Source organism: Dendropsophus ebraccatus, chromosome 4 (assembly GCF_027789765.1).
Source record: "Dendropsophus ebraccatus isolate aDenEbr1 chromosome 4, aDenEbr1.pat, whole genome shotgun sequence".
In the NCBI taxonomy this organism is placed as follows: domain Eukaryota; kingdom Metazoa; phylum Chordata; class Amphibia; order Anura; family Hylidae; genus Dendropsophus; species Dendropsophus ebraccatus.
Genome location: NC_091457.1, coordinates 104,637,646 through 104,653,150, shown reverse-complemented (window position 1 = coordinate 104,653,150; position 15,505 = coordinate 104,637,646). Strand labels below are relative to the sequence as shown.

The following is a 15,505-nucleotide window of genomic DNA, read 5'->3' as shown; positions in this document are numbered from 1 at the left end:
GGCCGCAGTTTGGAGACTCATGCTGTAAAGCATATCACTAAATGCTGTTAAAAGCAGATCAGGCTACATGTCTGCCCCATAATGTACAAAATTTAAAAATGTACAATCAGAAAATAAAAATAAACTAGAAAAAAAGAGTATGTATCAGTGTCTGACTTTTGTCAGTTAAAATAAAACCTCTAGGTGACACATTATTTCCTTTAATGCCTATGGCAATGTATGCCACTACATGCCTATACATAGCTGACCCACTAACATACACCTCCAATGTTGAACACAAACCCAGCATGAACAGAACCTTACATATACTGATTGCCATGCAATGTTTCTGCACTGTGATAACTCTGTATTAGGGGACTGCATTGTAAGCAATTCCATTTTATCATCCTGTGTATACTGCTACTATTCCAGTCTGTATTCTGCTGACAGATGGGTAGAGTATATTACCCTGTTCTACTGACCAGCCTCAATATCACACATGGTGTATGCTAAGGTCGCAGAAGGGGCATTCATACTATAGAAGCAGACCTAATGCTATGGGGCCATTGGAAGGAGAGGGCCCACTCCTGGCTGTTCTTGTCACTTTTAATACTAGGTAGAATCTGCCCAGGACTGTCCTGTAGAATCTGCCCAGAAGGAAATGGACTGTCCTCCTGTCTTCTATGTACACTGAAATGGTAGATAAGCCACGGCACACTTCAAATATGCAGGTGAAGATTTATTTACAGTGCAGGTAGAACAATACAGTCTTTACTCCAACCAGAATTATATGTAAGTACAGCACCAGACTCCTTCCCTTCACATTACGCAGAGACCCTATGGCCTGAAGAAGGTCCAGGTAGGACTGAAACGTCGCTACATTCCCATAGGATTTACAGTCTCATTATCTGTACTTACATATAATTCTGGTTGGAGTAAATACTGTATTGATCTACCTGCACTGTAAATAAATCTTCACCTGCATATTTGAGGTGTGCCATGGCTTATCTACCATTTCATAATAGATGGTTAAAGAACAATTCGCTACAGAGCACCTACCAAAGTGGTTAGAGGTGTACGGTTCTGAACACAATCTCCTATGTACACTGTTGAATTCAAAGACAAATACCCAGAGGAGAAGCCCCTTCCACACATAAAAACTAGATCAATAAAGTGTAATGGAGAGTGATGATACGTACTGGACCAGACCGGCGCTGTGACCTCTGGATACAGCCTTTTGATACTGCTTCTTTGCCTCAGCTTTCTCCTTAACAATCCCGACATTTGTAACATTGTCAATGATCCTTGTGGAGACAACATACACTATTATAAGAAACATTGCATCATACAAGCAGCAGACCTAATGCCCCAAACTGCAGACACGAATACAAGAACCCATACAATTCTTCCCCTCCTCCAACGAATCTTTACACAACAAGTTATGCTTTAATGCATCTTCTGTAAAGCCATAGACATGGACCAGTTATCTACAGACCATTATAGATGAAAGGCAGCCATACACATTAGACAAACAATGGCCAAAGCTGCCAATGCTGGCAGGAACGTCCAACAGTCTAATGTGTATGGGGGCATCCCAACTCTCCTCAATGGCAAAAGTCAGCTAAAATAAGTGTTAAAGTGTTTAATCATATCTTTTCATGGAAGAAAAGCCAGTAGAGGAGTCTGGAGGGGACAAAGGAGTCTGGTAGCAGCTCATTCTCTTCTCCTTATTGAAAACACAAACATTCTTGGTATTTGTATGGGGGTGGTAAAAATAAATGCATATAACATACACCCATATACATTAGATGAGCAGCCTGGGTAACCTATAGGCAATGCGCAGCATTCACTATGAAATACTCACATGGTGAAGTTAGTGATAAATGCTGTTTTCGGAAGCTCCATTTCAAAAATGGCTTCTTGGGAGGAATTAAGTATGTTTTGGATGACAGAGGTTATAAAGGTTCGAGCAAAACGGGAAGAGACCCTGGTGTGTATATGCATGCTGCGGATCTCCATCTTCTGAAAAGACAAAGCATCTTTATAATTATATCAAAACATTGATATTGACATATTACGTAATGATGTAACCTGTGGCCCTCCAGCCTATGCCTTCAGGTGTCAAACCATGCTGGGAGCTGTTGTTTTGCAACAGATGAAGAGCTACAGGTTTGAGAGCCATGTTGTATTTTTATTGTGTTTTCAAAGACATGAAAAGTTTTGATTAGTCGGGGTCTGAGCGTTCAGGAGAACTAACGGGGTCAACACCGTGCTGCCGAGAGTTCCTCCATAGACTTACATTATGCAGCAGTCCAGGTAATGTGACACAAAGCTGGGAGAGAATGCGCTAACAACTCAGACCCCAGACAATTAAAACCTGTGATGTTTTAAAAGGTTTTTTTTCTAATAAAATGAGAACAGAAAGTCGAAAACATAAAAGTAAAACACGTGTAGTAGAAGATACAATGCTAAGGAGTATGTAAAAGGTGAAACTACATTGTAGCAAGGTTACAAGTCAACAGGAGCACAAAAAACTCTGAAGAATTCCAGTGCTTTATATCATGAGCAAATGAAGCTTCACCTATCCAGGCTTACTATAACATGGTCTCTTACAGAGACAGTGCCACTCTTGTCCTCAGTTTGTGGTTTTGTGACTTAGTTCCATTGAAGTGAGTGGAGCTGAATTGTAATACCACACACGCGCAATCTGCTTTTTCCAATCCTGGACTGTCCAGTCATGTACTGAATAGGAAATTACAGTTCAAATATCTCTACAATAACCTTTTCCTGCTACATTAATGCAGGAAATGCTATATTGCTACAAATTGGGCTATTAGCCATCATGGAGTGATCTCTGTTTCCACCTACAGTGTACATGCCATTGTCAATTCTGACAGCAGCATGTTATAAATTCCTGTCATCAGTGGTCAAGTGGTTGGAACAGCTTCGTGCAATGTAACCGCAGGAAGCCGATCCATTGTAAAGGCAATGCTTCAGCCTGTGTCCAGCAGGCTGAATCAATAGGGCACTGATCTAATAGTTCAGTGCAGTGCATAGGTCCTGTATTGATCTCTATGAGCAATCAGGGTACTGGTCATAGAAGTCCAACCTTTCCAATTTTTGCAAATAAAAAGTAATAAAAAAAATTAAAATAATAAACATATTTGGCATCTCTGCATGCGGAATCACCCGAACTATTAAAATATCACATTCCTGATTTACTGATTTTTTTATCACATCCCAGAAAAAAATAAACAGCATACAAAGTGTTCAAAAAGTCATATAGATCTCAGTTCAAGTAGCTAGAATGTACTCTGGGGTATCAAACAAATGGAGAAACTGCAAGGGCATATCTTGTGGACATACTCAATCATCCAATCTTACTGGGCCCAGTTAAAATCTCCCAATATGATTCTGCTCTTCATAGGAGCAAAAGACATTCCTCCTCTCCATGGACAGTTGATCTGCCTTATTTTTATAATAGCCAAACTGGTTCTGACTAAACATTAGTAAGTCACCGAAACCCCTTCTAGTGAAGAAGTGATAGCTGCAGTTAACACCACACATGATCTCTGCTTTTTACTTTATTGGTGAACCCACCCCATTGGGGTTGTTGTGATAGAATGGCGAGGTTGTTGTTCTGTTACTCTTCTTAGGGTACTATTACACCAAGCAATTTTCCGACGACTAACGATTAACGATAAACGATCTTAAACGACCGCTAAGGCAAACGACCCGAAATCGTTCGCCCAAGTACACGAAACGATGCTCGTTATTTATGATTGTTCTTGCAGTCGTTTAGTCGTCGCTATTGCGTACGTTTCAGCTGTGAATTCTTATTCCACCGAACGATATGCGAACAATGTGCGAACGATCGAACAATAAAAATAGGTCCGGATCCTATTAAACGATCAACAATTTCTCGTTGGTCGTTTAATCGTTGCCTGCTATTACACGAAATGATTATCGTTCAAATCCTAACGATTTAACGATTTTTCGAATGATAATCGTTCCGTGTAATACCACCCTTACTTTTTACCCTATTATAAACATAGCGAAAATTAAGTTTCTACTTATTTAAGCAATGTAAGAGCTACTTTACTTACACCTACTTTATACCTATATAAGTTACAATTGTATGTCGTAACTTTGCTGAAGAAGTCAAGCGGACTTTGTAACTGTGATGATTTCACTAACGTGTTTGTGAATTTTCACGTTTGTTGAGAAAAAAAACAACAAAAGCATTGAAACTTTGAAAAAGTCACATATATGCAACTTGTCAAAATAAATTTGTTATCATATTTGTTATCATATTTGTTATCATATTTGTTATCATACTGACCTGAGAAATATAGATAACATCATTTTTACCACATGACAAATGGTGCAAACACAAAACCCACCAGAAATTTAAATTTTTTTTACATTTTACCACCCAATAATATTTTTTCCCATTTTGCAACATATTTTATGGAAGAAAGAAGAGTGCCATTACAGACCTCATATGGGTCTGTAATAAACGAAAGAGCTATAGGTTTTCAAACATAAGGAAGAAAAAATGAAAGCGCAAAAATAAAGATTGGCTGTGACATGAAGGGGTTAAACCATGACTGCTTCTAATCTAAGAAGCTTCCACTATAATGGATCAGCTCAGGTAAAATTTGTCAGTCTGAAGTCCAGCCTGCTTTGTTATCCTTACTTAGCTAAGCCAGACCGGGTCAGAACTTTCAGCTTCTGAATCTAAAGGCTCACAGTCACTGACAGCCTGCAGAGATTTTGAAAATGTTGAACAACTGAAACTCAAAGTCTATTACAAAGTTTCAAAACGTTTCATTATATAGTAGTATGTAATAATATAGTAAATCCACCATCATTGGTATTAAGATATGATCGTATATATATGACTATGGTAATAACTGACCGTTCCTCCATGACATGAAGGCAGAAAGCACAGAGTGACAAGGACTGGTCCCAGCAGCCTCCACCAGTGGAGATTCCCCATGGTTCAGTTAGATCACTGTCTGATCGCTGTCCGATCACCTTCTGATTAATGGGTAACCCTCCTCCGTGCTAGTTTGTACAGAAACAAACAGGAAAGTCAAATATTTGTGTCCTAAAAAGGGATTTTGCAGCTTGTGGGTCATGTGGTGCCCAAATCTCACCAACACTAACCTAAGTGGCCTGGATCAATACTTGTCCTCTGTTTGTTTACGTGCAGGGTCAGCACTGTGGGCAAATAACACTATACTCTTCAGTGTGTTGCTACAAAGATACCTACACAAAGGCCTAACATGAAATAACTGAGACACAACTGCCCTCTGCTGGTGGCCTTGTTTCCTTCTTTATAAGCTCAATCAATTAAATGACAAAAATCAGACACACAATATTTTTTGTTTAAAATAATTTGGAGTCTTTATTGAAGGTAGGATTGTATCTGAAGAGGTCAAGATCTTCCTTCATCAAATTAGGGCTCATGCACACTGAGCAAAAGACCAGGAATTGAAGGAAAGATTTCTGCTTGAAATTCCTCTTCTATTCTGCTCTGGCAGAATGAGGGTGGGTTCAGACTACGGAATCTGCGCAGATATATTCTGGCGGATTCCGGCGCTAGAATGCACTCACGGCCGTGCGCCTCTCCGCCCATGTCATGGACACCATTCTATGCACAAGCGGATTCCGCATTCCGCCAAAAGAATTGACATGCCAATTCTATCGGCAGATAGCGGAATCGGGCCACCCATAGAATCGTGTCTAAGTAGCCAGAGGAAAGGCACACGGCCGTGAGCGTGTACTAGCGTCGGAATCCACCGGAATTTATCTGCGCAGATTCTGTAATGTGAATCCACCCAAGGAGCAGAATAGGAGCTGAATTTGAGCTGAATTCAAGTAGAATGCAAGCATGTGATGTGTGAACAACATCGCCCAAATCCCATTAAACACAATGGGACATTGCTCTTTTCATATTTTATGGAAGGAATTTCAAGCAGAAATTAAGAGCAGACTCCTCTTTAATTCCTCGTCTATTGCTTAGTGTGCATGAGCTGTATTCTCTACCTGTAACACCACACAGCACCCTGTATTCTCTGCCTGTAACACCACACAGCACGCTATACTCTCTATCTGTAACACCACACAGCATGCTGTATTCTCTACCTGTAACACCACTCAGTACACTGTATTCTCTACCTATAACACCACACAGCACGCTGTATTCCCTACCTGTAACACCACACAGCACGCTGTATTCTCTACCTGTAACACCACACAGCACGCTGTATTCCCTACCTGTAACACCACACAGCACGCTGTATTCTCTACCTGTAACACCACACAGTGCGCTGTATTCTCTACCTGTAATACCACACTGCACGCTGTATTCTCTACCTGTAACACCACACAGCACGCTGTACTCTCTACCTGTAACACCACACAGCACCCTGTATTCTCTACCTGTAACACCACACAGCACGCTGTATTCTCTACCTGTAACACCACACAGCACCTTGTATTGTCTACCTGTAACACCACACAGCACGCTGTATTCTCTACCTGTAACACCACACAGCACGCTGTACTCTCTACCTGTAACACCCCACAGCACGCTGTTTTCTCTACATGTAACACCACACAGCACGCTGTACTCTCTACCTGTAACACCACACAGCACGCTGTATTCTCTACATGTAACACCACACAGCACGCTGTACTCTCTACCTGTAACACCACACATCATGCTGTATTCTCTACCTGTAACACCACACAGCACGTTGTATTCTCGACCTGTAACACCACACAGCACACTGCATTCTCTGCCTGTAACACCACACAGCACCCTGTATTCTCTACCTGTAACACCACACAGCATCCTGTATTCTCTACCTGTAACATCACACAGCACTGTATTCTCTACCTGTAACACCACACAGCACACTGTATTCTTTACCTGTAACACCACACAGCACTGTATTCTCTACCTGTAACACCACACAGCACACTATATTCTCTAGCTGTAAAACCACACAGCACGCTGTATTCCCTACCTGTAACACCACACAGCACACAACATGCTGTATTCTCTACCTGTAACACCCCACAGCACTGTATTCTCTACCTGTAACACCACACAGCACGCTGTATTCTCTACCTGTAACACCACACAGCATCCTGTATTCTTTACCTGTAACACCACACAGCACTGTATTCTCTACCTGTAACACCACACAGCACACTGTATTCTCTACCTGTAACACCACACAGCGCACTGTATTCTCTACCTGTAAAACCACACAGCGAGCTGTATTCTCTACCTGTAACATCACACAGTACACTGTATTCTCTACCTTTAACACCACACAGCACACTGTATTCTTTACCTGTAACACCACACAGCACTGTATTCTCTACCTGTAACACCACACAGCACGCTGTATTCTCTAGCTGTAAAACCACACAGCACGCTGTATTCTCTACCTGTAACACCACACAGCACACTGTATTCTCTACTTGTAACACTACACAGCACTGTATTCTCTACCTGTAACACCACACAGCATCCTGTATTCTCTACCTGTAACACCACACAGCACGCTGTATTCTCTACCTGTAACATCACACAGCACTGTATTCTCTACCTGTAACATCACACAGCATGCTGTATTCTCTACCTGTAACACCACACAGCACGTTGTATTCTCGACCTAACACCACACAGCACACTGCATTCTCTACCTGTAACACCACACAGCACCCTGGATTCTCTACCTGTAACACCACACATCACGCTGTATTCTCTACCTGTAACACCACACAGCACTGTATTCTCTACCTGTATCACCACAAAGCAATGTTTTCTCTACCTGTAACACCACACAGCACGCTGTATTCTCTACCTGTAACACCACACAGCACCCTGGATTCTCTACCTGTAACACCACACAACACGCTGTATTCTCTACCTGTAACACCACACATCACGCTGTATTCTCTACCTGTAACACCACACAGCACTGTATTCTCTACCTGTAACACCACAAAGCAATGTTTTCTCTACCTGTAACACCACACAGCATGCTGTATTCTCTACCTGTAACACCACACAGCGCCCTGTACTCTCTACCTGTAATACCACACAGCATCCTGTATTCTCTACCTGTAACATCACACAGCACTGTATTCTCTACCTGTAACACCACACAGCATGCTGTATTCTTTACATGTAACACCACACAGCACGCTGTATTCTCTACCTGTAACACCACACAGCATACTGTATTCTCTACCTGTAACACCACACAGCGCACTGTATTCTCTACCTGTAACACCACACAGCACGCTGTATTCTCTACCTGTAACACCACACAGCACTGTATTCTCTACCTGTAACACCACACAGCACGCTGTATTCTCTAGCTGTAAAACCACACAGCACGCTGTATTCTCTACCTGTAACACCTCACAGCACACTGTATTCTCTAACTGTAACACTACACAGCACGCTGTATTCTCTAGCTGTAAAACCACACAGCATGCTGTATCCTCTACCTGTAACACCACACAGCACGCTGTATTCTCTACCTGTAACACCACACAGCATCCTGTATTCTTTAGCTGTAACACCACACAGCACGCTGTATTCTCTACCTGTAACACCACACAGCACACTGTATTCTTTACCTGTAACACCACACAGCACTGTATTCTCTACCTGTAACACCACACAGCACTCTGTATTCTCTATCTGTAACACCACACAGCACTGTATTCTCTACCTGTAACACCACACAGCACGCTGTATTCTCTAGCTGTAAAACCACACAGCACGCTGTATTCTCTACCTGTAACACCACACAGCACACTGTATTCTCTACTTGTAACACTACACAGCACTGTATTCTCTACCTGTAACACCACACAGCATCCTGTATTCTCTACCTGTAACACCACACAGCATGCTGTATTCTCTACCTGTAACATCACACAGCACTGTATTCTCTACCTGTAACACCACACAGCACGTTGTATTCTCGACCTAACACCACACAGCACACTGCATTCTCTACCTGTAACACCACACAGCACCCTGGATTCTCTACCTGTAACACCACACATCACGCTGTATTCTCTACCTGTAACACCACACAGCACTGTATTCTCTACCTGTAACACCACAAAGCAATGTTTTCTCTACCTGTAACACCACACAGCACGCTGTATTCTCTACCTGTAACACCACACAGCACCCTGGATTCTCTACCTGTAACACCACACAGCACGCTGTATTCTCTACCTGTAACACCACACATCACGCTGTATTCTCTACCTGTAACACCACACAGCACTGTATTCTCTACCTGTAACACCACAAAGCAATGTTTTCTCTACCTGTAACACCACACAGCACGCTGTATTCTCTACCTGTAACACCACACAGCATCCTGTATTCTTTACCTGTAACACCACACAGCACTGTATTCTCTACCTGTAACACCACACAGCACGCCGTATTCTCTACCTGTAACACCACACAGCATCCTGTATTCTTTACCTGTAACACCACACAGCACTGTATTCTCTACCTGTAACACCACACAGCACACTGTATTCTCTACCTAACACCACACAGCACACTGTATTCTCTACCTGTAACACCACACAGCATCCTGTATTCTCTACCTGTAACATCACACAGCACACTGCATTCTCTACCTGTAACACCACACAGCACCCTGTATTCTCTACCTATAACACCACACAGCACACTGTATTCTCTACCTGTAACACCACACTGCACACTGTATTCTCTACCTGTAACACCACATAGCACCCTGTATTCTCTACCCGTAACACCACACAGCACACTGTATTCTCTACCTGTAACACCACACAGCACCCTGTATTCTCTACCTGTAGCACCACACAGCACTCTGTATCCTCTACCTGTAACACCACACAGCACGCTGTATTCTCTTCCTGTAAAACCACACAGCATGCTCTATTCTCTACCTGTAACGCTGATATTGGAATAAAGTAAAGAACTTTTTAAATTTAATTAGAAAAAAAAATGTCATCTCCACGCACATATTATGATTAAGCATCTTTTTGTCTTTGATGTTGAACCCCACAATAAGGAGTTTATCCAATATTATGTTACAAGGTATATACTGTTTATGGATCAAAGAAAAAGAAGGAGGTCTGCTACACCTGTTCCATAGAAATGGAAACCACCCTTATCGAGTGCACTACTGTCCCGGCGCTAACGGGATAAAAATAGAAATCAAATATGTAACAGTGTAGTAGGCTCTCAAGAAATGGGTGAAATAATATTATAAATGTAGCTGTAATGATTTCAACAAATATTTAATACTGCAATTCATAAACGGCAATAATCTAGAAGCATAGAAAAATAAAAATACAATGAAATAAAGATACACGTATATATCTGATAAAACGTCCACATGGACAATAAAAATATCCAATAAATGGTGGAAATGTATATATATAAATATACTAAAAAGAGAGCCAAGTGGTGAGCACCGCGCCGGGCCCAGCGCGGTCACCCCACTTTAATAATGGCAGTCCCGAGTCACGGTTTTTAACCTAGGCTCGTATTGTTGTTGAGCCGGTGTACTTGTACTTTAGATAAATAATACTCCTTTTAGAATGAGATCATGCAAGGGAGAATTAAAAGACAAGTAAATGGTGGTGGGATATCCACCTCTCACCCTGCTGGTGATATCATCTGCAGTCAAATGCGGTATTGTGATGGTAATCCGTGAACCAGTCTCTGCAGTCAGCTTGGGAGCCGTGTGATCGCGGTCTAGTGCAACTATGCGTTGACTTGAGTTGTTTGTGGCGTCCGCGTGGATGGAAGCGCGCGCTCCTTCCGGCTGATGTTGTGTAGGGTGCCAGGAAAATGTGGCTCCGGTTCGGGATCTGCGTTTGTAAACTTAGGTATAATTTCTAGAAGGCTCTGTTATCCTGAATTCCCAGGACGCGTTTCAGGAGATCTACTCGCTCCTTTCCTCAGCAAAAGGAATCTGGATAACTCTAATGTCCCTTGTATCCTGTCAGCTTTTATATCCGTTCTGGACTAATCCACAAAACCTGTGATGGATCCTTCCAGGTAATTCTCCACACCTGTAGATCATTTGCTGCTGCATAGTTGTTACTACCTCATATGGAGTTACATGGATCGGCAACTTAGCAACATATATTAATCTACATCATTACATTTCTTTTCTTATTTTTGCATTGCTCCCACCGTACAGTTTAAGTGGAAAATGAATTAAGTTTAGATATAATAATAAAAATAATAAACAATAATGAAAAGTAGTAAAAAGAATAAGAAATGTAAGACTGCATAGAGGAATATGTGTCTGCAACATATAAGGACAAAATAAAATGCAATACAATAAATATGTAAAATTATAATTGAATTCCCTCTGTATTGCCATCTGATCTTACTTAGTACATCTGAACATATGAGTGTTCCACGTATTTCACACTAGGTGTGGCTTCTTTCCTGTGTGAATTCTTTGTGATCTGATCTTACTTAGTATATCTGAACATATAGGTGTTCTGAACATATAGATGTTCTATGTATTTCACACTGGGTGTGGCTTCTACCCTGTGTGAGTTCTTTGTAATCTGATCTTACTTAGTGTATCTGAACATATAGGTGTTCTACGAATTCCATACTGGATGTGGCTTCTTCTCTGTGTGGGTTCTTTGTGGGAGGTTTGCCGATGTGGCTTCTTTCTTGTGTTGGTTATATTACAGGTGAGATAAGATGTTGGTGTTTCAGGCGATATGGTCTAAGTACTATGTTCACTAGTGCCCTAGTGAACATAGTACTTAGACCATATCGCCTGAAACACCAACATCTTATCTCACCTGTAATATAACCAACACAAGAAAGAAGCCACATCGGCAAACCTCCCACAAAGAACCCACACAGAGAAGAAGCCACATCCAGTATGGAATTCGTAGAACACCTATATGTTCAGATACACTAAGTAAGATCAGATTACAAAGAACTCACACAGGGTAGAAGCCACACCCAGTGTGAAATACATAGAACATCTATATGTTCAGAACACCTATATGTTCAGATATACTAAGTAAGATCAGATCACAAAGAATTCACACAGGAAAGAAGCCACACCTAGTGTGAAATACGTGGAACACTCATATGTTCAGATGTACTAAGTAAGATCAGATGGCAATACAGAGGGAATTCAATTATAATTTTACATATTTATTGTATTGCATTTTATTTTGTCCTTATATGTTGCAGACACATATTCCTCTATGCAGTCTTACATTTCTTATTCTTTTTACTACTTTTCATTATTGTTTATTATTTTTATTATTATATCTAAACTTAATTCATTTTCCACTTAAACTGTACGGTGGGAGCAATGCAAAAATAAGAAAAGAAATGTAATGATGTAGATTAATATATGTTGCTAAGTTGCCGATCCATGTAACTCCATATGAGGTAGTAACAACTATGCAGCAGCAAATGATCTACAGGTGTGGAGAATTACCTGGAAGGATCCATCACAGGTTTTGTGGATTAGTCCAGAACGGATATAAAAGCTGACAGGATACAAGGGACATTAGAGTTATCCAGATTCCTTTTGCTGAGGAAAGGAGCGAGTAGATCTCCTGAAACGCGTCCTGGGAATTCAGGATAACAGAGCCTTCTAGAAATTATACCTAAGTTTACAAACGCAGATCCCGAACCGGAGCCACATTTTCCTGGCACCCTACACAACATCAGCCGGAAGGAGCGCGCGCTTCCATCCACGCGGACGCCACAAACAACTCAAGTCAACGCATAGTTGCACTAGACCGCGATCACACGGCTCCCAAGCTGACTGCAGAGACTGGTTCACGGATTACCATCACAATACCGCATTTGACTGCAGATGATATCACCAGCAGGGTGAGAGGTGGATATCCCACCACCATTTACTTGTCTTTTAATTCTCCCTTGCATGATCTCATTCTAAAAGGAGTATTATTTATCTAAAGTACAAGTACACCGGCTCAACAACAATACGAGCCTAGGTTAAAAACCGTGACTCGGGACTGCCATTATTAAAGTGGGGTGACCGCGCTGGGCCCGGCGCGGTGCTCACCACTTGGCTCTCTTTTTAGTATATTTATATATATACATTTCCACCATTTATTGGATATTTTTATTGTCCATGTGGACGTTTTATCAGATATATACGTGTATCTTTATTTCATTGTATTTTTATTTTTCTATGCTTCTAGATTATTGCCGTTTATGAATTGCAGTATTAAATATTTGTTGAAATCATTACAGCTACATTTATAATATTATTTCACCCATTTCTTGAGAGCCTACTACACTGTTACATATATACTGTTTATGCCTTGTTCTTTTGTCCAGGTGGGATTGGCAATGTCGGCTCTGATCCTCTGTGACGTTTAGCATCATTTAATTGTGTTACTGCATCATTTGTGTGAACTCACTGCAGTACTGCAATGACACTCAAGCATGTGTGAACATAGCCCTAATTTCACCTCAGAGTTTTGCACAATCACCTAAGTTGCAGCAGCTGCTTCTGGCTGGACAGAGATGGGGAATCACTCTCTGTAACATCACGCCCTGCCCCCTGTCTGCATCATCAGCTTGTGCTCACACTCAATGTGAGACAGAGGCATGGAATATTTGTCTCCTAAGGGGGAGAGCAGAGGGAGCAGAAGACAATGTGAATTGGCACAGAGGCCATTTTTCTTCACTTCCTGGATTTCTATCAGCTAGCAGAGTGGCAGAACTGTACAGGTATGGTAATACATTATATAGACACATCTATGTAACTTTTAATGTACTTTAAATAGAAAAGTTTTCCTTATGTGGAGTTCCCCTTTAAGAGCATTGCTTTGGTTTAAAAGCTCTCTGTACTGGGTGGGAGGGGAGTGGGGGAGAGGCACGGTCTGCATAGCGCGGTCTACAGTAATCTGACCCAGGAAGTCTCCCTCACCTTCCAAATTATAGCAGATCTACTTCAGGCTGGGGCTTGCATCAGGTGACAGGACTACGGAGGTAATTTCTACACAGGTGTAACCCCCACTCATTTCTTCATGCTCCCTGCAGTCTTTGTGGGTCCTTGAGTTTCCCATCCTCTCCATCCCTTCTATACTGTGCCTGCACTCACACTCATGTATACACACTGCTGCTATTATGTGCCTGCACTCACACTCATGTATACACACTGCTGCTATAATCATACCTCCCAACCGTCCCGTTTTCGGCGGGACAGTCCCGATTTCGGGGTCATGTCCCGCCGTCCCGGAACGGGCCCCAAGTGTACCGCTTCCCAAAACACAGCTGGCCCTTTAACTACGAGTGCTCCTGGTGAGCGCTGGCAGATGCGGAGCGGTGATTGGCTGGCTCCTGTGACCGGAAGCTGCATTCTGCCTCCGGCCACAAGAGTGCGGGAGATGCAAACTCCCTCTGATGAGTCTGTTCCCCGGCCTCAGGAGTGTATCAGCCGGCTGGGGAACTACTCCCTGCTCCCGCCCACCAGAAGACCGTGAAGGAGGGAGAAGAGGAGCACTGCTGCTGCACGGCCCAGTATCAGGGGATGGGGGGTGTTAATGAGGCCGAGCAGGAGGCAGTTTACAGGGAAGGGGTTAAGTTACCTTTGAAGTCAGAACATCCCCCACCTTCCGTGCTGAGCACCCAGAGCACTGTACCTGGCTCAGCAGAGAAGGGGGGAGGGGAGGATGGAAGTGACTTAACCCCTTCCCTGCTGTGCACTGAGGTTAGCTGCTATCATGTCTGTCAGCCAGCTGCTGACGCTACCAGTCACTGCCAGGAGGGAAGGAGTTAAGTGTGATGAATGAGGCTTCTCTGCCTGACCAGCCTGGACCACAGACAGTGACCTGGAGGGACTGTGGAAGAAGTGCTAATTATCTGTGTATTGTCTGATGTCCCCTAAAGTCACTATAAGGAAAACCCCTTCTCTAGGGGGAGTAATCAGATGACTTCTAACACTACTACTCCCAGCAGGCTGCTGCATTAGGCTGAGGAGGCAGAGCCAGAACATAACTTTACAAAGTAGCTAAAACTCATTATGGCAGTCCAGAGGGTACAGAGAGATGATAGAGAATCCCTCCTGATAATAGAGAATCCCTCCTGATAATAGAGAATCCCTCCTGATAATAGAGAATCCCTCCTGATAATAGAGAATCCCTCCTGATAATAGAGAATCACTCCTAAAAGAGAGGATATCACCTTTAATACTGTTTCCCCACAATTCTGGTCCATGTATGTAGTTTAATCCATGTCCCTATGTGGTCACCAATAGATGTACAATGTTGCCATGATTGCGCAGCTACTGGTGACCACATATATGTCCATACGCTGTACAAACAACGGCCGTTCCATGTGAACAACTGTTGTTTAACAGTTAACTAACTAACAGCTAACTATGGTCAGAAGTAATGAACGTGTTCAATAACTCCAGCCGTAGGTTGTGTTAAACAA

At 42.4% G+C, this 15,505-nt stretch overlaps 1 protein-coding gene across 1 annotated transcript in view; it reads right to left on the bottom strand.

Annotated features, from left to right (window-relative positions):
- Positions 1 to 5,049, bottom strand: part of LOC138788579 (inter-alpha-trypsin inhibitor heavy chain H3-like) — a 45,963-nt gene extending 40,914 nt beyond the window's left edge. Inside the window, exons 1-3 of the mRNA XM_069966607.1 lie at positions 4,901 to 5,049; positions 1,844 to 2,001; positions 1,179 to 1,283 (exon numbers count right to left, since the gene is read on the bottom strand). Coding sequence (XP_069822708.1) covers positions 1,179 to 1,283; positions 1,844 to 2,001; positions 4,901 to 4,981 — 344 coding nt within the window. The 5' untranslated portion in view covers positions 4,982 to 5,049. The remainder of the gene's footprint in view (positions 1 to 1,178; positions 1,284 to 1,843; positions 2,002 to 4,900) is intronic.
- Between the last annotated feature and the right edge of the window lie 10,456 nt (positions 5,050 to 15,505).